This window comes from Uloborus diversus, chromosome 1 (assembly GCF_026930045.1).
Source record: "Uloborus diversus isolate 005 chromosome 1, Udiv.v.3.1, whole genome shotgun sequence".
Classification (NCBI taxonomy): domain Eukaryota; kingdom Metazoa; phylum Arthropoda; class Arachnida; order Araneae; family Uloboridae; genus Uloborus; species Uloborus diversus.
The window spans coordinates 84,392,060-84,419,597 of NC_072731.1; the positions used below are offsets into that span (position 1 = coordinate 84,392,060).

At 30.8% G+C, this 27,538-nt stretch overlaps 1 protein-coding gene across 1 annotated transcript in view; it reads right to left on the minus strand.

The window, feature by feature from the left end:
- Positions 1–27,538, minus strand: part of LOC129230774 (mucin-17-like) — a 506,717-nt gene that overhangs the window by 11,037 nt on the left and 468,142 nt on the right. The window contains exons 20-23 of the mRNA XM_054865195.1: positions 23,416–23,644; positions 19,586–19,691; positions 7,197–7,296; positions 1,917–2,014 (exon numbers count right to left, since the gene is read on the minus strand). Of these exons, the coding sequence (XP_054721170.1) occupies positions 1,917–2,014; positions 7,197–7,296; positions 19,586–19,691; positions 23,416–23,644 (533 nt within the window). The remainder of the gene's footprint in view (positions 1–1,916; positions 2,015–7,196; positions 7,297–19,585; positions 19,692–23,415; positions 23,645–27,538) is intronic.

The following is a 27,538-nucleotide window of genomic DNA, read 5'->3' on the forward strand; positions in this document are numbered from 1 at the left end:
GTAACTTATTGCATTTAAGTCAATTATTGCATTGTGTTTTGAATATTTTCTTTTGCACATGTTCATAAATGTCGAAAAATTTGGTTTATGGAAAAAAAAAAAAAAACTCCTGCACACAAATTGGAATGTTTAATGGAGAATTTAATTTCTACATAATTAGATTAAAATCAGCTGCATAAATAAACTACATATATATTTATACTTGAATGTTCACATTGAATAAATATATTAAATAGTCAAAAAAAATTTTTTTTTTTTTACACATTTTGTTCTGTTTTCGATATTTTCTCACAAAATATAGTTTCTCAAGAAATAGTTTTGGACACTTTCGGACACAAGGGCTTTGAACAGGATGATAAAAAACTTGCCAGCCCTGCTTTAATTTGCACACATGCATAAACATAGGGAAATTTGGTTGCTATTATCAAAAAAAAAAAAAAAAAACTAATGCGAAGAAATTGAAATTTTGATCAAGAATCTTCTATGTAACTAGATTCAAATCAGCTGCATAAATTAATTGAATGTTCTCCATTGAATAAATGTTCAATATAAAAAATTACTACAATACATTTTATTCTGTTTTTGATGCTTCCTCACATAATGAAATTTTTCTAAAAAATATAGTTTTGGACACTTTCGGACAGTTTTGGACACAAGGGTTTTGGACAAGACGGTAAAAACCAGGGTTTTTACCCTGGTTTTTACCGTAGTGTCCAAAACCTTGCCAACCCTGTTTCATACAGGGTGTTCCTGTTTAACCTGCAAGATTTCTATTCTTGCTACCTTAGTCCTAGATGCATACTTCCAGGGGAAGTAAAAATATACAAAATTTAACTTTTTATAAGGGCCGTAGGTCTCCTAGCTCAGAAATTCCCAAACTTTTCCCGACTCACGGCACCCTTTGAAGATTTACAACTTTTCACGGCACCCTAGTCTATCTCTATTATGCATACGCATTGAAAATATAGTCACTTAATTGCGGCATCCCTTGCCCTTCCTTGGGGCACCCACTTACTATAACACCTAACGTTTGGGGAAGCTTTCCCCATTAAAAAGTAATTTTAACACAAAAAGTTTGACATGACTACCACCAATATTCAGAGAGATGTGAAACATTAGCGGTTTGCGACTTACACCACTTTATACTAGCACTTTTTGGTGGGAAATATAGCAGCTAACAGCTTAAAATTATATGTGTGCATAGTGTTTTTTTTTCAATTTGTACGAGATGTTGTAGTGTGTTTTCGCTAATCATGGCATGATGTTTACATTTGTTTTTGAATAGCAATGAAAAATATAAATATAGTGCAGCTCTGGTTAATTGAGCTTTCACCTTGAATATGTTTACCTGTTTTAGAGGAGTTTAGTGAAAAATAGACCCGTTACTGGTTCAGATTGTAGTTGGAATATTTTTGAAAAACTACTAAGAAAGTAACTCAACTTAGAGCCAATTACCCCTCCTTATTTTCCGAAACAGAGGTAAATATTGTCAGAGTCTCACAATACTTTGTTTTTTTCCTTCAACAATATGTCATTCTTCTGAAAGGGCGATAAATTCCAATCTCATTTTTTGTATAGTCCTTTAAAACTTCGAAATCTAATATTTCCTCTCTTATTTTTCATCACACAACTATCAAAGTTTCTTTGTGATAGTAATATTTTTCAATGAAGATTATTTCCCAAAATATAAGTTAGAGAACCTAGGGTCCATATAAAAAGTTAAATTTTGTATTTTTTTGGTTCTTTTTTTTTTTTTTTTTACTTCTAACTTGCAATATTTCAACTCTGCATCTGATCTTGAACATTTTTTCAATTGAAAGTATGCATCTAGGACTAACGGTTGCAAAAATAGTGGTCTTACAGGTCAAACCGGAAAACCCTGTATATGTATTAAGGATTTATGGTTTAAAACTTACATTAGGGCTTGACGTAGGTTGTAGTGAACTTTCAATTGTGCTGGCAACATTTAATAATCCTTGAGAATAAAGAGCTTGCGGTGGTTGAGAGTCTGAACCTAAATTTAAAAACATTTTAAATGCATAAGATCATAAACAATAATTTTCTTCCATTTACAACAATCCTATATGAATAACAGATCTTAATTACTTTAGATGTAAATAATTAATAATCAAAAATCTGGTATTTTGTGACCTTCTATAAGTCAAATATAAAACAGATGGAATAAAAGTTTTACAAGAGCAAAACAAGGTTTGTAAAAAATGAAACTTTTTTTTTTAAATTTCTTTTTAAAGTTTAAAATGAGTTTATTTGGATTAGATACTATTCGTATGAAAAATAATTTCATTTTCAAAAAGTCATGAAGATTTTGCAATTTAACTGTAAATGAATGTATGATATTTATCTATACTTCCGGATGATTAAATAACTAAGAGAAAAATATTGTAATTTCATTTCTTCATGGGTGAAACTTTCTATACAGAAAACATTGATGGAAAATCTTTAACAATTAAAAAATTTCAATACATAGACCTTCAATAAAAAAAAATCAAAGGAATAATTAACTTTAACACATGAGTAATTGTAAATCAAGAATAAAATTTTGTTCATGTTATTCTTTAGCGTAGAAAACAATTTGCAGTGTATACAAATGAATCACAGTCGAATATACATCACATACTGATAGTTTTATAAATAATATCCTGATAGTTTCATGGCAGGAAAAAAATTAATAAAAATAAGGAGATGTAAAGAAGATTTCATTAAAACTGAATTACAGTGAAGCACCATTTGTACGCTTTTGAAGGACCGTATAAAAAAAAGCGTATAAATGAAAAAACGTATAATAATTCTTCATTTATATGTATTAGACTCTGCCGGGACCAATTTAAAAGACGTGTAATTGATAAAAATGTATTAAAGAGAAACATAAGCGGTGCTTCACTGTATTTATTTTTAACTAGATAGAAAACAAAACTTGTCTTTACTTAGACTGCAAAAATTTAGCAGAATAATCGATATTGATGACTAATCTCATGCTTTTTAATTAAATTAGCATAAAATTAAAGATGCATGACAAATAAAACATTAAATAAGTTTTGCTTTTATGATACATTTTAATATTAACTTTAATCCACAGTGAAATTACTATTTTTATTTTATTTATTTATTCTTACTTTTTGGGTAGGTTGTATAAAACGCATTTATTTTTGCAATATCAAAAATACATTTAAATAATTTATGAAATAAAAAAAGTTTTTTAGTACCATATTTTTCAAATGAACTAAAAGTATAAAATAATTTCTCTAAGCTTCATATATTTTTAAAGCACCATTCAGTTTCAGAATTTCTTAAGATTGAAAAATTTGTGATTGTGAGATTTTAATAACTATCAAAATACTTGTAAGCTTTAAAAAGAAATTCATGGGGCGCATGTACAATATTTAACTATAAGTGTAGAGAAACATTATAAATGAAAAAATTTACACCTTAGTTTATACTATTTACACAGCGATAAAATTGTTCAATTGTAAATGCATCGATTGTCTATTGCGCATGCCCCATACTTTTGCTTTTAAATCTTACAAGTATTTTGATAGCTATTAAAAACGCACAATCACAAATTTTTCAGACGATCTGTAAGAAACTCTGAAATTGCATAGGGCTTTAAATCTACATGAAGCTTAGAGAAATTTTATACTTTTTAATTCATTTTAAAAACATAGTACTTGTAAACTAATTTATTTCATTATTTATTTCGCATTATAGAAACACATCTATTTCCCTCCATTTTAGTCTTCATAATTTACAAATTTCAACTTTTACGAGGTTCATTCAATAATTAAGAGCCATTGTCTTTAAGGATCAGGCAGGTTGTGATTGTTGGGATTTTTAATTTTTTTTATTTTTACATATGTTGTTCCTTATCATGAATGTAATGTAAATCCGAAATTTGAGCTTTGTCTGACTCACCGTTTTTGAGAAAACAATTTTTTTTTTGTTTAGGGGGCGTGGCACATTTTTGCTGGTTTTTCAAATTTGCAGATTTTAATGTGCTTGTTGCTTGAAGCGCCCTTATAATGACATGGGTTTTTTAATTCCATATTACTATATGGTCTTGTTAGATACTGTTACAGCTGTCAAATCGGTGACACTACGAGGGCGACGCCCACAAACTCCGCTTAAAAATGACCGAAAATGAATTTTTTTCTATGTTCAAGGCCAATTTTCTCAAAGCGCCTTCATGATGACACCAATATTTTTAGATCATTTTCTAGCCACACTTACATACATCAAAAATATGTATCAAAATCAATGTCACTATAAGGGCGCCAGAAGATATTGTAACTTTTATTCGATAAATTTCACAAAAACACAAATATTTAAAATCTAACTACAACTGTCGCCCTCATAGCAGAGATCTGATACTAAATTTGGTTGATAAACGACATGTTTGTCTAACATTTGCACAAAAAAAATCGGTGTCACTCCTATTATTTTTGGAAATATAATCGTTTGAAGTTAGTACGTTATGGCGTTTTTAAATATTTATTTATTTAATCTTTTCACCCCCAGATAGTTTTTTTGAACATATTTATTTTTAATTTAATACAAAAATGTGTATCTTTTAACATAATCAGCTTTGGGCAATAAGAGCGTCTTTTTCTTGAATAGAAAATGCCCGTTTTGATATAGGTACAGGCAGATGTATTGTGCATAATATGTCTAGATTATCATACCAATACTCATCTTGTTTTTTCGGCCAAACAAATCTATTTATTCCAATTGTTCTTGACATACATTTGACCTCAACTTGCAAATGGATTTTATACGAAAGATGTATAGAGAGAAGCTCTTAGAAACATCTTATATAAATGCTTCAAATTTTCAACTAATAAATACCCCTGCATTGCCAAAAGTTCAATTTAATGAAATTGGATGGGCCCTATCTTTACGAGCTCAGTTCAAGTTCACTTCAAAGCAGAAGGAGTATTTATAAGAACAATTTACAATTGGTGAAAATATTGGGAAAAAACATCCCTGTCAAGGTTCACAACAGATGAGAAATGCAGTTCGTAAAGGGGAAAAATTGTTCGTTGCTTCAGAGTATTGTACTATGAAACAAATCCTATCCTTTTTTTTTTTGATGGAAGAAACAAAAAAAAAAAAAAAAAAAAATGAGTGCATTCTCAATACATCAAATGAGAATATTGAAGAAAGCGAACATTCAGAATCTGAAACTGAATTTGAGGATAACGTAGACCAAAACGAAGAAAACATTAAGAATCAAATCAAACCAATTTCATCTCTTATTGAAAACTGCTAATTTTGTAGCACTAAAGCATGGGAAAACATGGTATCCCAGAAAAATAGTACAAGTTGACCATTTGCAAGTTTAGGTCAAATGCATGTCAAGAACAATTGGAATAAATAAATTTGTTTGGCCAGAAAAACAAAACGAGTATTGGTATAATAATCTAGACATGTTATGCACAATAGATTCACCTGGTACCTATATCAAAACGGGCATTTTCTATTTAAGAAAAAGACTCTCTTGCTGCCCAAAGCTGTTTATGTTATAAGGTACACTTCTTTGTATTAAATAAAAAATAAATATGTTCAAAAAAAAAATCTGGGTGTGAAAATATTAAATAAATAAATATAAAAAAAAACACCATAACGTACTAACTTGGAATGATTATATTTCCAAAAATGATAGGAGTGACACCGATTTTTTGTGTGCAAATGTTAGACAAACATGTTGGTTATCAACCTAATGTAGTATCAGATATCTGCTATGAGGGCGACAGTTGTAATTAGATTCTAAATATTTGAGTTTTTGTGAAATTTATTGAATAAAAGTTCCAATATCTTCTGGCGCTTTCATAGTGACACAGATTTTGATACATATTTTTTATGTATGTAAGTGTGGCTAGAAAATGATCTAAAAATGGTGTCATCATGAAGGCACTTAGAGAAAATTGGCCTTGAATATAGAAAAAAATTCATTTTCGGTCATTTTTAAACAGAGTTTGTGGGTATCGCACTCGTAGTGTCACCGATTTGACAGCTGTAATAGTATCTAACAAGACCATATAGTAATATGGAATTGAAAAATCCATGTCATTATAAGGGCACTTCAAGCAACAAGCAGATTAAAATCTGCAAATTTGAAAAACCGGCAAAAATGTGCCACGCCCCCTAAACAAAAAAAATTGTTTTCTCAAAAACGGTGAGTCAGACAAAGCTCAAATTTCGGATTTACATTACATTTATGATAAGGAACAACATATGTGAAAATTTAAAAAAAAAAAAATGTCAACAATCACAAATGCTTTAAACTGCCTGATTCTTACAGACAATGGCTCTTAAAGAGAAACTGACCTGGGAAAAAAAACTTAAAAAAAAAAAAAGACCCTTCCCACTTTTTAGCATACCACATCAACATTTATGCACCTGTCCCAATAGGTTACTAGCTTTTTTTATAGTGGCTGCAAAAAATTTTGTCTTGATGTCGGAGCCAATTTCCCACAAAGTTTTTTGACATCATCGTTATCCTGGATCTTCATCCCACGAAATGCCTTCTTCAGTGTACCAAACAAATGGAAATAAGAGGATTCATAATGGGTGGCTATAAGGGGGATGAGACTGTACTTGCCAGCTCATTTTATCAATGGTTTTACAGGTTAATTCAGCAACATGAGGGAGTGCATAGTCCCCTGCTGGAGAATCACATCTCTTCTAAATGAAAATTTCACCAACACTAACTTTAACTTTTTCTGCAATCATTTCCACTGTGACATGGTGGTCTGCATGATTAATGTCATCTCTTCCAGTTTGAAGTGAAGCTGAAACGTCAACAGGCCGGTCAGAATGGTGTTCATCAGACACTCGATTCTCAACCAGTTTTGAACCGTTCCATTCACTTAAAAAATTTCCACTGTTCATAAAACTTTCACTATACACTAGTCATTCTAGAGCATACATACATTTGACAGTTTTTCACCTTCAGCAATTAAAAAAACGAATCACGGAACTCTGTTGAACAAATATGAAATTTTCAAGAAGAAACGACATCATTTAATGTAATTATGAGGTTATAATCAGAGGAATGTGGACCAATTCGTGACTATTAGTGGTAAAAAAAGCTATCAGGTTGCAGTCCTGGCTTTATAAGTGCCTATTTTCCACTCCTGCAAACATGAAACTAAAAAACACATTTGAGATATATCAAATACCTGGAAGTAATTCCATTGACAAACCCAGTTCTTCTAAAGCTTCTCGGGTAAGCGATACATTGAGTACCTGAGCAACTGAATTAGAAGACAAAGTTTGATTCTGAAAGACAAAGAAATTATTTCCCCCATGCACAAAAAATCTTGCTGTTTAAATTGAAAATACACAGATAATGCGATAATAAACGTGAAATAAAATTCTAACGTAGTAATTAAAGCACTATACTAAACGTTGGGTGTGGAGAAAAGCATTAACAGAAGACATATGCTCAACTTTGCATATGAACATGAAACAGAAAGATTAAATTAAAAAGGGTCATTTCACAGTATTGACATTTATGTCCAAGTCCGAAAAGTGACCTTTCTTTGCCATAACTTTTTAATTTAGTGTTTGATTTGCAAATTTTTTTCAATTTAAGTTGGTGTATTGGTAGGAAAAGTTCAAAATAATATGCTAATCAAACAGTAAATTAAAAAGTTAGAGCAAAAAAAGGCCACGTTACGGACTTGACATAAAAGTCTTGATTACCGTGAAATGACCCAAAAACTCATATTTGTGAAAATTGCAACTTTAAGGACTCATTGGAAAGGAATCAAATTTATTGCAGATATTACTCATGGTGCTACAAATAAAAGTTTAAAATTACAGAACAATGAAATGAAAATAACAAGCGTAAATTAATATCAAGTGTAAGCTGCAACGTGCAGCTGTAAGATCCTGCGCACATTTTGGCATCAAATCCAAGAGGTGCTGAATGTCAAGCTGGGGAATGGCATCTTATAAGTCATCAATCTGATGCCAAGGTTCCTCCGTACCCACTGCCCAATGAGACACATGGTGGAGTCTCTGACCAATGTAGCGCTACCTGTCATGCACCAAAGAGTGCTTGTACATTATGTGTAACATGTGCACGTGCATTGTCCTTCTGAAACTATGCACTCGGGATGCTCTGAAGAAACGTCCTACAACGTCCATGGGCGCCGCTGGCTATTCATTATTGGGGGGGGGGGGGGGGGGGGTGAGGGGGACAATTTATACAGGAGTAGAAGTGGTCAACTTGTAATACGTGGACATTTTCCTCGAAAAATAGAGGACAAATATAGGACATGTTTTATGAATGATTTTGATATGAAAAAAAAACAATGCATAGTTTATTTTTTTTAATTATTTTTGCATCAATTATTATCAATGATTTCAATGAATCATACTGCATACAGTTTACAAAACCCAAATAAAAATGATAATTAGAATGAGTTTCCTGTTCCTGAAAGAATAATGTAATAAGAAAATAAGTTTACTTATGGATCATTATACAAAAACGTAGGTTTTTGAAGTTGGAATTCATAAAAAAAAAAACTTCAATTTTTTTGAAAGTTACTCTATATTGTTCCTTTTAGGCACCTTTTTACTCTCACGTAGTTAGTCACATTCTTTATTGGTTATTTTGTAACTTTCTTTTGTAGTTAAAATTTTGGATGTGAACGGAGGGTAACAGATAGAGTAAATATATACTTTAAATGTTATTTTTAAACTTTTCATTTAAATAAACATTGCATCTTGTATGAGGAACACTATTTTGAACTGATTAAAATGTCCACATCTTTCTTAAAATGGATTTTTAAAGAAAGTTGTGTGCTCCATTTCTGACTGTAAATCCTGTATTACATCTATACTGTAACGGAGGATACAAATACTTATGTTTTGCTATGATCATTGTGTTGATTTAGGGTAAACGCAACATGGTATTTAGAATTTACTTTAAAATAAGTGATTCAATTTTAAGTATAAATTTTTTTTTTGTACATTAACAGTTCTTTCCTTTTTAACTCAATAACGGAGGATACACAAAGTTAGGGACCTATTTGACTTCAAAGAGAATAATGCTGAAATTCTTTCACACTAAGTTCTTTAGCTTCACTATGAAGATCCAGAGTTGAAAAGGGCGAACTCGTGATTCTAAACCTTTGCAATGAGCTGCCAGTACTGCCGTCTATAGGAAATTCTATTACTTAATTGAATCCTGAACGGAGGATACAAGAAATACTGTGACAGTGATTCAAAAGATTATGAATGCAACATATTTTTTTATTTTACGACACAACTCTTTTAACCTATTAAAAAAACATCAAATGATTTAAATTTCACTATTAAATCTGTTACATTTTTTTGTATTGAGTAAATAAATGAAAAAGTACATGGGAAGAAATGTGTTGGGACATGTAACAGAGGCATACAAGTATCCCTCCGTTCAGTGAACAGGGTGGCGACAGGAACTGGAAAAAAAAGTTCCCTGACTTTTCCCTGATTAAGTTCACCAAATTTCCCTGATTTACGTTACTTATAATAATGGTTTCCTTTCTTTGCCCTACCTGAAAAGCATTGCATATTAAATAAAATGCAGTGTTTAGAACGATTTATGCTGTTAATTAAATATATTTTGATAAGATGCTTCCCTTTTTTTTGGTAAAAATAGTGTATTAAAAATTGTCGGCAGAGAAATATTGTAGGAAATCTAAAACAAATACTTTACTTCCAGGAACCAGTTAACATAAGAATTCTAAGAAATTATTAAGACCACTCTTGAAGACATATCTAATCATGATAAAACTAAAAAATTTAAATGGAAATAATCTTGAACTGAATTTTCAAGCAGTATAAGTGTTGCTGCAAGAACAACAAGTGATAGTTAAAGTATAGAAGTAATGTAGTTGGACTTACGTAAATAATACTGTCGTCTGCAGGTAAACAGTAGTATCTGCAGAGATTAGTTTTCGAGATATGTGAAGAAATGTGTGGTGGATTCAGTACTAACAATAGGAAAATGTTAGAATTAAGACTTTTTTTGCGCCTCTTTCTCAGCGTAAACCAAATAAGTGAGTATGTACAGTAAAGAAAACGTACCATAGAATGACAAAAATTGTAAAAAAAACTGCTGTTACTACCCTTAACCTGCACAGGGCAGAATAGACATATTTATGTAAAACAAATTGAAATCTTCCAACAACCAGTCATATTGAGCTATTCCCTAACCAAGAACTTAGGTTTTAATGAATGGATACAGAATTTTAACTATTAAAAAACAATAAAAATATATTTACTTATTTACACAACTCAATTTCAAATGATTTCATTAATTGTCGAAAAAAAAATCATAGATTTCTTTAGTAACAAACAACATTGAAATGAAAAAAAAAAACAATTAGTAATAGTTTCAAAAAATATATGTATATGGTTTTAAAATAAAAGAGTTTTCAAGTCTGAAAAAAAAAAAAAAAAAAACCTGCGTGTAATTTGAAGTGACAGCGAATAATACCATGGCAAAAAACCAATTTTGATTTTCAGTCAAAATTCAATTTTAATACAACAAATAATTGGTGAAACATTTGTAAGGAACTAAAGTACTTCATTTTGCAAAGAAAAAAAAGAATTTTTTCTTCATTTGATCAATTTTCCCTGAATTTTTGTTATTTTTTCAAAATTCCCTGATATTTCCCTGATTTTTCCGTGAGTGATAAAGTTCCCTGACTTTTCCCTGATCACCCTGATTTCCCTGATCTGTCGCCACCCTGGTGAAAAAAACATTTAAAAATTTTTATTACATCATTAATTTGTATTGATCATTTTCAAAATTTGTTATACTTTTCTAAATCTCATAAAAAAGTGCTTAAAAATAAATATCTTTGAATCTAACCACGATGGACCTAAAAAATCACGTTTTTTGTAGAATGACCCTTATATACAAAAAATATTTTAAAACAAATTTAAACAATCTGTGAAATCTTTTTACATTTAATACAACTATTTACAATCATTGATTATTTATATTTTGGAAAAGCTTTTGCCTAACATTTTTCTGCATTTCATCTTTTTCCAAGTACATCAAATCCCCATTCCTCAAAAATTTATATTAATCTTTTTTTCTGCATAATTACCTTCATTTAAATGTTTTAAATATTTTTTTTTTGTATTAATAATGGCTGAATCTTCACCACATTTTGTTGTTAGTGAAGATTCATTAACCAAGTGCTTTATAAAAAGTTTGGAGAGCTTGTCATAAAATATGGATAACTGAAGCTTTATCTTTAAACAATTTTTAAATATTGTCAAAAATACTCTACACTTACAACAAAATTTAAACAGACTGGTGCCGGTAGACATTAAATTTTTTTTTAAAAAATACTTATGTATCTTGTTTTTAAGCAGTCTTGAATTATCTTTTGTTAACTTGTGAGATAAAGTGCAAATCAAGTAACCTAAAGGCTTTTCAATAGTCATTTTCTATAAATCTTTATAACAAACTATGGGAATATAGGAAATATAAGACAATTTTCAAAAATATAGGAAATATAGGACACTTCTGTTGCTTTTTTTGGAAATATAAGACTACTTCTACCCCTGTTTATACAAGGCAGAGCAATCACCAAGAGGTTATACTCCCCCCCCCCCATTTTTTTGAAAACCAGAACTTTACCTTAGTGATGTAAAAAGAAACGGAAAGCTTTCCAGCTCAAAAATAAAAAGAATGAAACAATGAATATGAGTAAGAATTAAATAAATACCTGTGTGCTGAAAAGTAAAAAAGAAGATAAAACAAAGTTCATAGGCACAAATTTACAAAAACCTTGTAACCCAAAAGCACGTGTTTCTGGGGTACGAGGAACCTTTTTCTATCATAGAAAGGAGCTTGTGGATAGCTCATTTTTATCAGTTGTGTTTGTTCATCAAAATGATTTCTATACATTATTATTACTGTGAAATTTTATCAGCATTAACTAAGCTTTAAAAAAAAAGTTTTAACAATGAAAATCGATAGAAACGGATTTTTTTTGAATTTCGTAGGAACAGTATCAAAACTAAAGAGAGTTAAAAAAAAAAAAAACCCTACTCTTGTTACGAAAAAATATTTTCTGAAAATCCTCACAAGCAAAATTTATTATGAAGGTTTTTTTTTTTTTTAATTTGATGTTCCCTTTCGTGAACGTTGGCGTTCAAAAGGTTAAAAACATGGTCAAAAACCGCCTCAAATAAGCATTTTCTTAACGTTTCAATAAGATAACTGAAAATAAAAACCTAGTCACTAAATGAGAATCGAATTCCATTAAAAGCGAAGCAAATAAACATAGAAATTTTTTCTCCAGTTGAGCGCATCAAGAAAAAATACTAATAAAGAAGCAATAAAATAACAATATTTTCACTTTTTATTTTCAAGGAAGAATAGCTCGACTTATTTCACAAGCAGCAGTTTCAAATTTCCAAAAACACTACTTTACTTTTTAACAGACCTCCCCTCCCCTGGTATTTTGTAGTGCAAGTGAGGGCATTTCCCTAAAATGAAAGAAATTATTAGAGTTGACTGAACATCTAACATAAAATCGAATATCCATTTGATCACTGATCATATCGTCATCATTTGTGTTAGGGCCTGTTTTGTTCATTGTTTTTATGAACGATATTCACAAAAATATTTCTGGGAACATGAATTGTTTTGCTGATGATGTCAAAGTTATGGGGACTGTAGAAAATGAAGAACAAGCAAAACAGCTGCAAGAGGATCTAGATCATATTACGGAGTGGGCTGATAAATGGGGTATGGCTGTTAATGTTGGGAAATGTCAAGTGCTACATTTAGAGCATGGAAATAAGTGTACAAGTTATTATTTGCAAGGTTCAGTCATTAGTCAGGCAGACAAAGTTACTGATCTGGGGGTCTTAATAAGTCAGGATTTAAAGTTTAGCCAACAGTGCAGCATTGCTAGTAACAAGGCCAATAAGATGCTTGGGTTTATAAATAGATCTATTTCAAACAAATCTAAAGAAGTTCTTCTGCCCTTATATAGAAGTTTGGTAAGACCTCATTTGGAGTATGCTGTTCAGTTTTGGTCTCCTTATCTTAAGAAAGACATTAATGTATTGGAAAGGGTTCAAAGGCGAGCTACAAGGCTAATAAATGGACTTTCTCACTTAGACTATGATTCCAGGCTTAGAAGGCTAAAAATGTAGTCTTGAACAAAGAAGAGACCGAGGAGACATGATTCAGTTGTTTAAATTTATTAAAACGAAAGATGTTACGGGGCTGAAGTTTAGCACTGAAAACAGGACAAGGGGTCAATGTTTTAAGCTATTTAAATCTCAGGCTAACATGGATATTAGAAAACAATTATTACTATAGCAGGGTAGTGGAACCTTGGAACAGTTTACCGGAAGAGGTGGTAATGAGCAAGAGAGTAGATAGTTTTAAGAGGACCATTGATCTTTACTGGGGATTGTAAATTGACTAGGACCAGTCTAGCTGGGCCCAGAGCCTGTTGCTGGTCGTCACTTTTGTATTTGTATTTGTATAAATATAGCAAAATAAGTGATATAAAAATGTCAGTAACTTCAATTTTATTTATAGCAGCGGAGTTATTTGATATATTTTGCTCTATTGTATATGTATTTTTATTTCTTTCTTTAACTTACTTTTTTTGTTTCGCATTTTCTTATAAACAGTAAAAATAATATGAAAAGCAGAATAAATTGATTTATTTCTAGATGGATAATAGCAAAAAAAGCCGTACAATAAAATATAATTTTAAAAGAAATTCCTTAAGGGTTCTCATTGCTACGATATCTGTTATCGGTAGATATTAAAAACTGTGATACTTTTTTTATATTTTTGTAAGTTTTAAAGCTACAAATGTTTCAAGAATGCAATATTTTAAATGCTTCATTTTGAAGCAACTAAAATTGTTCATATAATCTTAATCCATATAAATAAAACAGAATATATTTATATGTGTGTGTATGTTCTCTAAACAAATCCAGTTTTCGTCAGATCTGGACCTAATTTGGCAGGGAGGTACTGGGCACCTGAGAAGAAACGTGGGGTTTTTTTCAAATGCCGGAAAAGAACAGAACCATTCGAATTTTAATTTTAAAGGCCAAAAATGTCATTAAATGGCTCTTTCCATCCGAAATAATTATCCGATTTCTTTGATTTTGGTGCCATTCGAAAAATAGCGAAAAACACCCAGAGTGTTCACTCATTTTCTTTGAATTCCAAAAAGAGAGTGTAAAATCTCCGGCAAAAGATTAGAAATCACTTTTAAGCCTAATAGAACTCTAATTTCATATCGAAAAATTATCATTTGCGCGATCTCATTTTAAATTAGCGTTCAGAAGGTTGGCACATCTTTTTCTCGGCAGTGACTAAAAAATTTTTTGTTCTTATTTTGAGGTAAAAATTTCCCCATTTGATTATTATTTAGGGATTTCTCTCTTTTTTTAAAAAGGATTTTAGTAGCTTGCGTTTAATTTATTCGGGAATTTTTGATTTGAGTTTTCTTTCTTTGAGAATGATTATTTCAACCGGAAAATTTTAGTTTTTCTCCTCTGATTGTTGAACATGCGTCACTTGTCAGAACTTTTATTTTCGAGGTAGACCGTGCAAAGCCGGGCAATGCAGCTAGTTAGTAAATAAAAAGAATGCATCTAGTGGTGTTGATTTAACGGCTTCTGTTATTAATCAGAGTGCTTGGTTATGTATAGTTTCAAGTCTGTTCAGGACACGTTTTGAATTTTGAGAAAAGTAAATGCATTCATTCTTGTACTTTCTGGTATTTTAATAAAGTATTTTTTATTAATCAGTTAATTTTATTAATTAATGCTAATGCATTTTTTTCAAAAAAAAAAAATGTTTTTGGTTCCCGACAATTGATTAAAAAAAAATATTTTTTGATGCATGTTGGAGTATGGTTTGAAAATGACAAACTTTTGATTCTCAACCCCCTCTCTCCTCCTTTTGAAAAACCCTTGTGTGTACCACTCACTCTGGGGAGAGGGGCATAAATATATTTTTTATCTGTCGTTTTTTTTCTTAAAGAATGATTATTTTGAGGGGAAATTTTGTAGTATTTTTTTTTCTCTAATAGAAGCCTGATGGTTGAACATGCGTCACTTGACATAACTTTTATCTTCTAGGTAAACCGTGCAAAGCCTGGTAATGCAGCTGGTTATTAACTAATTTTAATTTAATGTTTTTTATTTCTTGGCAACATTCAACTTTAAATAGAATATACTACAATTATTGTAGTTTTTGGTTCCAAGGGTTCAGCACGCAAACTTTTTAATTAAATATAATTCTCCTCTATATTTTGCTGTATGGTACAGTTGTGTATAACTAAAATGACAATATTAGAGATGTACCGAGTACTCGGCCTACTCGGCCAATTTGCCAAGGACTCGGTGCTCGGCTAAATTTTGATCAGGTACTCGGCCCATGCCGAGAAGTTGTAAAAAATTCAAAGCAGATTTGATTTTACAATTAATAAAAAAGTGCAAGCACATAATATACTGTAATCATTTACAATTCAAATTTACAAGTCAAATCTAAATTTTGAGAATAATGAAGTTTGTTATGCTTCAATGGAGTAAATCTTTATTTTAATACCCAAAGTTAATGAAACTTATTTATTAAAAATGAAGCAGAAAAGGTAAATATAGAAAATGTGAAATTTTTATATTATTAAATGGATTTTTGCTACAAAAAATATTTATAAGAAATATAAAAATAAATTTTCTTAAAAAATAAAAGCAAATAAAACAACGTAAAAAGTACTCGGCCAAAGTGCTACTCCGTACGTCTCTAATTATAATGTAAAAATGAATGTTCTGAATCTCAACATAAATTATTACAGGACGAAGCAGTTCAAGATTCGACCAGGCCGAAGCTTCATCCCATCTCTACTTTGTAGTACTGATTTAAAATCAGTAAAATCACAATGGAGAAAAAAAAATATTATGAACCATTTTTACTTCCTTTTACAAAAAGGAAGTATTGTATTCGCGAAAAAATTTTCACTCAAATATTATTGGAAATCTAAAACAAACTCTACTTCCAGTAACCAGTTAACATAAGAACTCGAAGCAATTATTAAAACCACTCTTAAAGACATATCTAATTAGATAAAGCTAAAAAGTTTATTTGGAAATAAATTTGAACTGAAATATCAAGCAGTATAATTGTTGCTGGGAGAATAACAAGTAATAGCGAAAGTATAGCAGTAATGCAGTTTTAATTACGTAAATAATAGAAATATTTATGTAAAACAAATTAAAACCTTTTAACACCAGTCATATTGAGCAATTCTCTAATCAAGAACTTAGGTTTTTAATGAAGGAATACAGCATTTTAAGGAAAAATCTCTTGTAACGAACAACATTGAAATGAAAAAAACAATTACTAATTTCAAAATATACAGTACATAACTTGGTTTTAAAAAAAAATTCAAAGTCTGGAAAAAAGAAGAAAAAAAAAAAAAAAACCCCCCACACACCCTTTGTATAACTTGAAGAAGGTGACAACGAATAATACGATGGCAAAAAACAAAAAGTTGATTTTCATTTAACATTCATTCATTTTAGCAATTGATCTGAAAACACCTAACAGCTTTTAAGCTTTTGGCAGTATCAATTTAGAAAAACAATGATTTTTTCTTGAAATTGTGATTGCAGTATGCTAATAACTTCAAGACAATGAGTAAAAGCAAAGGAGCCAAGCCATTAATGACGGCTTCCTTAGGGTAGTTAAAAAAAAAAAAGGGCTAGAGTCCAGGACAACCCCTATCTTTTTTAGACTTACTAATAGCATTATGCTGTAAATGTTTTAGCTTCTTACTCAAATTTTAAGACGTGCTCAATGAGCCCTCAATTTAACATTAGCAGTACCATACAAAATGTCACAAATTTTCAAACATTTAATTTCCCCAGAGCTGTTTTTTTTTTTTTTTTTTTGTAAATATATTATTGCAATGTATATGCCTAATACTTGTGTATATCATAATATGTAGCATTCCTTCATTTCAATGTATTTTTTAATCCCCCTTCCCATACTGATGAAGTTTGGGGGAGGGTGTTGAGCATCCTCTTTCAGTTGAAATAGGAAGCTAAAATTCTTCCAGTATATTGCTATCCACAAGTCTAAAAATATTGATTGTCCTGGTATCTAGGAGAAACTTTTTTTTTTACATGTATTCTTGAACCACCCTAGGCTTCTTCTTTACCTTTAGGGTTGTTTATTTTGGGTAGCATGGAGTGAGTGGCAGAAAATTTCAAGCTAAGTAAAATAAACAACTTTACATATACTGAAGCTTAGGAAGTTCATCCTGTGGTTAATAAATAACAAGATTCAATAATTTGACCTTGAGGAAAAAAGGTGCACAAATATGAATCAGTGTATAATGGCACATCACTAATTTTACTTTTGGCGGAAAATGCACAGGAAAAAAGGGTATTTAATTTTGCAACGCAAATTTAAAAAAAAAACAGATTATTTGATCAATTTTTCCTGAATTTTTATTTTTTCGAAATTTTTTGATATTTTCCTGATCAATAAAGTTCCCCGACTTTTCCCTGATGTGTCGCCACCCTGAAAAACCATGAGATATTTGGATACCTCACTTGCCAAATCGATTAACTCCATAAAACAAAAAGTAGAGAAAAGTTATGAAGAAGATGGTGTTATCCATAGGAGTGAATAGGCCCTCGTGCCACATTTTCTGCCATCACAGGGTCAGAAATGTACTGAACAAAAACTTAAATATAAATTCACATGTTAAGCATTGATAAAGCACTATTAAAGCAGAATTGAGTTTTTTTTTTTTTTTAAAGTGGAGAAAATCAATTTGGCAATTGAGGCATCCATTTAATAATGAAATTTGTGTTGGATGAATTAGTAGTATTTTCAAAAGAAAATTGCAAAATTTATGCTGTAACTGCATGTTCAGGGTGGCGACAAGAACTGTGAAAAAAAGTTCCCTGACTTTTCCCTGATTTCCCCGATTAAATTCACCAAATTTCCCTGATTTACGTTACCAATGATAATGGTTTTCTTTCTTTGCTCTACTTGAAATCCATTGTATATCTGTATAAAATGCAGTATTTTTAACGTTTTAAGCTGTGTAAAGTTGTTGAACTGAAGATATATTTTCAAAAGATGTTGCTTTTTTTAATAAAATGGTTAAAAAAATATATCAAGTCAATCTTTTGGGAGGGGAGGGGGGAACCTACAAAACAGTACATTACATTTTTCTACAATGGAAAGATTATAGAAAATTAAAAAAAAAAAAAATACTTCACCTCCAGAAACCACTTAGCATGAGAATTTTAAGAAACTATTAAAATTACTCTTAAAAACATATGTGTATTTAAGATAGAATTAAAAAGTAATTAAAGTCATTTTGAACTAAGTTTTCAAACAGTATAATAACTGTTGCAAGAATAACAAGTAATAGTGAAAAATAGAATATGTATGCAAAACAGATGAAACCATTTGACATCTATTCATAGGGAGCTTTTCTCTAATCAAGAACATAGGTTTTAATGAATGAATACAGCATTTTAACAATATAAAAAAAATTTCTTAAGTACACAAGTTAACTCTATTTAAAATCCTTTCAGTATGTAATGAAAAAAAAAAAAATCTTAGATTGCTTTTGTAACAAAAAACTTTGAAATGCAAGAAAAAAAAAAGAAAAAAAAAGCAATTAGTTAATTTTAAAACATATAAAAGAATACAACTTGGTTATAAAATTAAAGAATCACTTAAGTCTGAAGAAAAGAAAACCTTTATAATCTGCGGTGGCAACAAATAGTATAACTGCAAAAAACAAAGTTTTTTTTTATTGAAAGTTCAGTTTTAGCAATTAAATTGAAAATGCAAAGAAGTGATAACTTTTAAGCTTTTATAGTATTAATTCAAAAACCAAAGATTTCTTCTTGAGATCGTGATTACAGTACGCTAATCACTTCAAGACAACGGAATAAAGGCAAAGAAGCTAAGGCATTAATGAAGGCTTCCTCTTTGCCTGTATGGTTGTATATTTTACGTAGCATTGAAAGCGTAAAAGGAAATTTCAAGCTAGGTAAAATAAACAACCTAACAGACACAGAAGTTATCTTAGGAAGTTCATCCTTTGGTTAATAAGTAAGATTCAATACTTTGACGTTGAGGAAAAAAGATGCACAAATATGCGGCAGTGTATAATCACACCTCATTAATTTTACTTTTTTTTTTAACAGATCATTGGCAGAAAATGCGTAGGGAATTAGAGTACTTAATTTTGTAAAGCAAAAAAAAAAAAAAATTTCTTCATAAAATAAATTTTCCCTGATTTTTTGTTATTTTTTCAAAATTCCCTGATATTTCCCTGACTTTTCCCTGATTAATAAAGTTCCCTGACTTTTCCCTGATCTCCCTGATCTGTCGCCACCCTGATGTTTTAACATAAACAGTGAACATAACAGCGAAAAAAAAAGAGAGAGAGAGAGACGAGAACCTACCAAATTTTGAACGACACTAACAAATTAAAATCATAAAATCGATCTATATAACATACTAAATAAAAATACTTACAATGCTAGAGGGCTGAGATAGTTGTTGATTTTGCTGTCTAGGACCAACACCGGCACACATTTCCTGTCTTACTGCATCTGAAGAAACTTGTGCAATAGGAGTTAATCTAGATAAAATTTATTTAAATTGTATTGAACATGCCTCATGGTATAATGTTATAATGCACCAAATGTATCGATGGCTTAGAATAAAAATCTCATATCTCAATTTTAAAAAAAGAAAGAAAAAAAAAAAAAAAACAGCATTCAGTCTCCTGAATGCATTTGAATTTTGACGTCTTCCATTTTATATTTACAGCATATACGTTATGGAATTTTTTTTTATTTCTTATCAATCTTAAATGATGGAAATTAACAATACTGAAACTTTGTATACAGATGAAGTTTTGCTATTTCAATTCATTTATATGAGTGAAAAAAAAAAACACAAAAAAAAAAAACACACACACACGTGACTTTACACAAAAAAAACTCCTGTTTTTTAATATAAAATCTGCTTGAGTTAAGCTCTGAATGATCACAAACGATTTGTAACCATGATGACAAAAATTCGTCTCTCTAAATAAACATTAAAAACATCGAGCTAGATTCATTCTCCTTGTTAAGGTTATCTGAAAAATCAAAAGAATTAAGGTAATTCTGTCTCAATTCAATGGTTTAAAGGACATTCTGGGGACGTCCGCAACAAACAGGCTGATCCCTTAGCAAGAGCTGCAGCTGATGACCCACCAGTTTCCATCCTCTTCATCTATTCCACTTTTAAAATCTTCATTCATATCAAACAAACATTAATTACCTGACAATTTAGATAGAATGAAGAAGATACTGGACGTAGTCTTTGAATTCTTGCCCCACTGTTTGTTTTTCTCCATGTATTAAAAGTAGATTTGAGTTAGTTTCCTTTCAGTTCATGGATCATTTCCAAAATAACTTTACAGATTTTCCCTTTTTGATTCTGCTAATTGTTCTTGCGGTGAATTAGGTCCTCCGAAACATTATAACTATAACTGTGATTGACTCGCATGTGACGTCATCTCCAAGTTACATACGCTGTGGCGTAGTGAATGTTCAGTTGCAGCGAGTTGCAATCTAGTAACGTATCTGTTTGTGTGATGTCCGTGTTTTGTTAAATAAATAATGTTCTGTGTTACAAGTCCACTGCCTCTGCATCCTTATTTTGGGATTTCCAACATTGAACTCTAGCGAGTGAAGTATTGGACGAAACATTGCCCAATTTCATAGACCGTGGGATTTTGGTTTTCGATTTTTGAAAGAAAAAAAAATTAGCACAAAAAATAGTCACCAGGGGAAATTTTGGTGTTGAAAAGGTGTATTATTGTGAATATTGAAAAATTAAAATCTAACTGCCAAAATATGCACCAATTTTATTCCCAAAATATGACTTTTACTAACAAATGAGGTTCAATATGACCAATATCGAGGTACTTTCCATATACTGCACACAATGCACAATTTTTTCCACACATCGGCGGGGGGGGGGGGGGGGATTAATTTCTCCTACCTACAATGTTAGAGTTTTCAAAGTTTAGACATCGGGAGCATGTCATAGAAACACAAAACCATTAAGAAATCTGCAGGGTGGAACATGGCAAGGTGAAAGATTGGGTGTCCACAGTGGCCATACCATAGGAAATGCATGACTAATAAATCTGCTATCAAAGAAATGTTGTCGCCATACACTCAGTACCTAAAGTTCAACGTGGGGTTGGTGCACCATCTTATATGAATATTATTCAAGAAGAAATCCTTGCTCCCGCGCCAAAATTTCTTCGTGATGACTTTTGGTATTATTCTTTTGTTACAAACTGAAATTTCTTGTTGGCTTTATTGAACCTTATTTGAAAGTAACAAACATTTGTAGTTAAAAACTTGAAGTGTGCTGAATTTTTCAGCATTTAATTCTTCAGTATTCGCAAGTAATACACTTATGCAGCACCAAAATCCCCTTGGTGGTGAATTTTTGTTCTATTTTTTTTATTGCAGAAATCGAAGTTCCATGGTCTGCTATGTACACCCATGAAATTCGGCAATGTTTCGTCCAATACTTCACTCGCTAGAGGGCTCTGTACACCTCACGTTATTTTACAACCATGCTGTATATTATATTTCATATTTTTAAAGTTAATGTCTCAATTTTGTAATATTTTCCGATTTTCCATACTTCATTACATAATCTTCTATAACATAATAACTTTCTTGTTTTCATATTATGTTTTATCGTAAAGCTGCTATATGTATTGTTTTTGTTTAAACTGTAATATATATTGGCATTAAATTACTAATGTTTTAGACTAGAGACGTACCGAGTACTCGACCAAATTTTGATCAGGTACTTGGCCAATACCGAGTTGTTGTAAAAAAATTTAATATTGTTCAAAGCAGATTTTAGAATTCATAAAAAAAGTACAAGCATATAATATACTGCAATCATTTACAATTCAAATTTAAAAGCCAAATTCAAATTTTGAGAATAATGAAGTTTGTGATGCTTAAATGGAATAAATCTTATATTTTAATGCCCCAAAGTTAACGACACTTATTTATTAAAAATGGGGCAAAAAAGGTAAGTACAGAAAATATGAAATTTTTGTTACTGAATGGATTTTTGAAGCATAAAAATACCTTTTCTTAAAAAATAAAACAACGTTAAAAGAACAAATGAGCAGGAACACTGCAGACATGTGTTTTGCATTACAAGGAATGCTTTTTTCAATGCACAAAACGTGAGCTTAAGGATTTAAAGACATATCCGACAGACGTTGGATATTTTTTTTACATTCGTTAGGTCCCATTTTATGCACTGAAAAAGATGTTCCTTGTGATGCAGGAACACGTGTCTGTAGTGCTCCTGCACATTTGTGCTTTTAACGTTTCATTTGCTTTTAAAAATTATTTATGTTTGGCAGACGAGAAGTATAGATGGATATAATTTGTTTTAATTCCAACTGGATTAATCCTACGTTTTATGTATTTGTTTGTTTTTACCTTAAAAAATAACTTATTTGTAAAATTATTGACACAAATAAAGCCTTTTAAATAATGCGTAATTGAATTTCAGCTGGAATTTTGTTTTAAAAAAATATTATTTGGACATGGAGGTCTGTACTACTACTATTCTAATGAGTTCAAAATTCGTCACATGCGTGTCAGTGGTTCTCCTTAAAACATAATTGGAACTTGGTTCTCGGTAACTCGGTACTCGGCCAAAGTGCTACTCGGTACGTCTCTAATAATTACAATATGCAGACTTAAAACTAATGTTTCTTTCATGATTTATATCTAATATTTCATTTTAAATTTCTATTAACTTTAATGGGCTTAATGTAGCATTAGCTGTTTCACTCTTTTTTCTTCTGTAAACTACTTTAACAGTTATATGATTCAGAAATAAATAATATGCATTAGTCGGTGCTGAGTCATAAGACATTTTCTTTTTTTTTTTTTGCTGAGCAATGATAAACATTTAATTAGGCGCTTTTAATATGAATTAAAATTGTTACATTACTTATAATTTTATGAATGTAAAATACAAGTAAAAAAGAAACATAAAATTATTTTGTTATATTAACTATGTGTAATTCATCATAAAAATATAGTACATAACTTTTTGGTTATTTTTAACAATAAATGAACAGTATTACTATGATTGATATACTTTTTATGTTGAAAAAATAAATATCGAAAATAGCAAAATATCATGATATTTTCAAAATAAATATCGGATATATATTGGCGAACCCTGTTTTTAAGATTGTCGAATATTAATGAAACTTAGAACTGAAAGTGTAAAAATATAATTTATTGAATTACCTGTCAGAGTTACTTGCAAAAACCTGAATATTTTGGCGATCAAAAGTAAATTGTTGATTACTTGGAGAAACTGTGTACGTAATTGGAAGTCCAGGTGATGCCGAAGACATGAAAGTAGTAGCAGTTGATGTAGCAGACTGTATCAAGTTTGGAGAAGGCAAAGATTGAGGAGACAACGCAGATTCACCACTAATAAAGTTTGAAGGACTCTGAGAAGTTGAAATACGTGCTGGAAAAAAAAATCATAAAATGAGGTGAAAGTAGTAAAATAAACAATGAACAGATATTTATTCTATCTTATGTAGGGTTCCAAAAATTTCATTAAAAGAGTAGCTAACACCTAATAATTCCATTTTATATACCTTTAAATGATCTCAAAGGATCTTAGTGAAAAAAAATTATAACAAACAAAACTAACCAAAACATAGCATCCCTAGAGTACAGTTTGCATCGCAGGGTGAATTTTTTTGCTTTTAAAATGCAATCTTTTTAAGGAGATCTGCAAAAGACAAAGGCATCTTGTGCAGTCACATTGAAAAGGGAGAATATATTTAATATCTTCTGAATGATTCAAATACAAGACTGATAAAATCTAAAGAATCCAATTTATTTTAAATAGCTTTCTTCAGTTAATTCTAGTTTTCACAATTTTACTGGATATCATTATACTAAGATGTGTTAATAGAACTTGTTTAAGTTTAAGAAATTATATTAACTTAAGAGTAAAGCTCTAGTCTAGGAATTCTGAACAGTAGCCACTGGCTGACAAAGTTACAAAAAATGGTAGGCACTTTTGCTCCTCACAAAATTTCACTGGACCTATTTTTTAACATAAACATATAAGCATACAACAAAAAGAAATATTAAATTTTTTAAAAATATAATACAAATGTCCATTAGGCAATATATAATTAAATGAGAGCAAATGTGTGCTTTGGTATTTTTACTAATCAGAAAATTTGTATCCTTAAACGATTATTTTTCAGGGAATTTCGAATGGTAAAAAGTTGCAAATGCAAAACAAACCCCTTATAAAATAAATTGCGATCATAAAAAGGACAATTTTTAAATACCAATAAATGTAAAAATGCCCGTAATCATTGGTTTTGTTACTTAGATCGAAAAATATTTAATTGGAAGTCAAGGGAAAAAAATATTTGTACAAAATCAAAATAACACAATTTAGAGACTCCGGAGAAGGGCTCAAATAAGTGTCTTGTCCACAACATGGGTGCCAATAGCAAGAGAGGGAGAGGAAAGCTTTGGGGTCCCTCTGACAAGTACTATCAAATTTGAGTATTAATATAAAAACAACAGTTTCACAGGGTGGCCACAGGAAGAACCAAATCATTTTCCCAGACTTTCCTCTGCCTAAATAAAACTTCCAGAATTGCTCTTATGCAGGGACATGCTGACCAAAACTTGCTTTTGGAGCAATCTTAGGAGCAGGAAAATGGTGAGTTTGGAGCAGTAAAATGCAAATTTGGAGCAATCTGGAGCAGGAAAATGGTGAGTTTAGAGCAGCAAAATGGTGAGTTTGGAACAGCCTGGAGCAGTAAAATCGCAAATTTCGAGCAGCTTGCAGCTGCTAAAATTTAAATTTTGCATCAATTTGGAGCAACTATCTATTTTTCCAGCTCTGAAATGAGCTGGAAAAATCTTTAAAATTTGACATGCTTCGCCGAGCATGTTTGCTTAAAAAATACATACCCGAATAAAATTTTATGTGTTCAGTTTTTTTATTGTATTATAACAAAAATATTTGAAGTGTCATATAGCATTAATCAGACAAAAAACTAATTGAAAAGTTTTACATCTGAATCAAGAATTATTTCAATATAAAACATAAAAAAAAACATTTAAATAAATAGTACATAATAAGTCGTCATTAAAATTACCAATACTTTATTAAAAAATTATAATAATTGCATGCCTAGACGGGCATGTAAGGGTAAAGGAAAATATTAAGTTACTTAAGTTGTTTGATTTATTTAGTAACACTGAAAAAAAGACAAACAAAAAGAATATTTTTCTCCATTTAAAATTAATTTACAACTTTCCCAACATTTCCAAAGAGAGTCTAAAAATGTATCCCCTCTCCCTCTCCCTTAAGTTCACAAAAGAGAGCCCAAATTTGTGTTTTAACATTTTAGTTTCGTATGTTTTCAAAGAGTCTTACTTTTACCTCACCAAACACAGCCAAACCAAACAAAAGTTTAAAGATTTCAAGTTACAAACATTATTTTTGGAAGAGATGCGAAGAAATGTTCCTCCTTCCCCAAGCAACACAAATATTTTCAATAATAGGGCACTTCAAACTTCAGCATTGGCAGTTTTTCAGGGGACGTTCCTGCAACAGGGTGACGACAAACTGTGAAAAAAAGTTCCCTGACTTTTTTCTGATTAAGTTCCCCAAATTTCCCTAGTTTATGTTTCCAATGACAATGGTTTCCTTGCTTTGCCGTACTTGAAAACCATTGCATCTTAAATAAAATGCAGTGTTTAAAACGTTTTAAGCTGTTAATTAAAAATATATTTTGAAAAGATGCTCTTTCTTTTAGGAAAAATAGTACATGAAATTATCTACAGGGAAATATTTTAGGAAATCTAAAACAAATAAATACTTTACTTCCAGTAACCAGTTAACATGATAATTGTAAGAAATTTGTTACTCTCCAAGATATATGAATACAGCAATTTAACTATTAAAAAAAAATTAAAATATTTACTTATGTACACAAGGTAACTCAATTTCAAATGGTTTCCGCATTAGTCGGGGGGAAAACTTAACTTTTTTAACAACATTGAAATGCAAAAAATTTCAAAATATATATGTATATCTAACATGGTTTTAAGGCTATCCTAAGTTTTGAAACCTAATGTTTCACTTTTTTATGATTGAATTGCTCCTGATTTTGCATATTCACCAGAGGACTCACAAACAGGGATAAAAACAGCCCGAAGTCCAAAAAGAGGAAAAATTCCAAGACTTAAAATTTGAATATACGAGGGGGGACCCAAAAGTAAGCGGAAGCTTCAGTGATTAATATTTTTTTTGAAGACAATACTTCCTCTTTTTAGTACAAGTAAGTAAAAGGTGCTCCTTACGTCATCGGAAAGTGTTCAATTTTAATCCAGAAGAATTTTTCGAATAATCCAAATTTTCAGTAATCGGAGGTGGAGTGAGCCCCAATTACCTTGCATTTTCGAGACTACTGTATATATAATTTTTACATTACGAAAAATTATATTGATACTATACTGTCTTTTACGCATTAATAGATAATTTTTTTTTACTAGTAGAAATGCTAACAAATAAATAAATAAAATAAGCTCGCATTTATTTAAGATTTTAACAGATCTATCAATTCCATTTATCGCTTTCAATTTCCAATAGCCCACAAATCAGGTGAAATTAAAACTTTATAATGTGACATCTAATGCTATAAAACTTCCACATAATTAAACACTTAATACAAGCTGAATCACTGGACACCATGATTACAAAATGACATTATCAGTGTGGCTAACCTTGGAGAAACAATTTGAGGAGCATTTTGAAACTTTGTGGTGCCAACTGGCTATATTCTATAAAAATCAATAAAAAACTAAACCCAATCTAAACTTTTTCGAGCTTTGATGGTCATTTTAAGCTAGGGATGCACCGGATATCCGGTATCCAGCCTATTTTTTAACTGTCCGGAACTATGAGGTATCCGATCCGGCAAGCCACTCCGGATCCGGATATCCGACAGTTTTTTGCAGGATATCTGGGCAGTTATCCGGTAAAAATGTGAGAGATATACGGGGTTGATGTGGGGTGATCCGGTACGAAATGAGGGTTTAATTTTGAATTTATTTTTGCAAAAATTCCAGTTAAAGCTTTTACTGTTTCATAAACTTTTCGATGATGCTTTCTCTTTTAATTGCTGTTTCAAAAACAACCATTCCTCTTCAAACCTAGCTTCTGGCATTCCCCCACGTCCCCCCCTCTCCTTCGCGAATCTGCTGACGGTATGTTACCAATAATTTCTCTCTCCCTCTCTCTGCTTTAACACGCTGAAGTGAAAAGTAGACTTTGAAATGGTTCATATCAAAGCGCTTGAAGTTGGAGGAGCGGCCG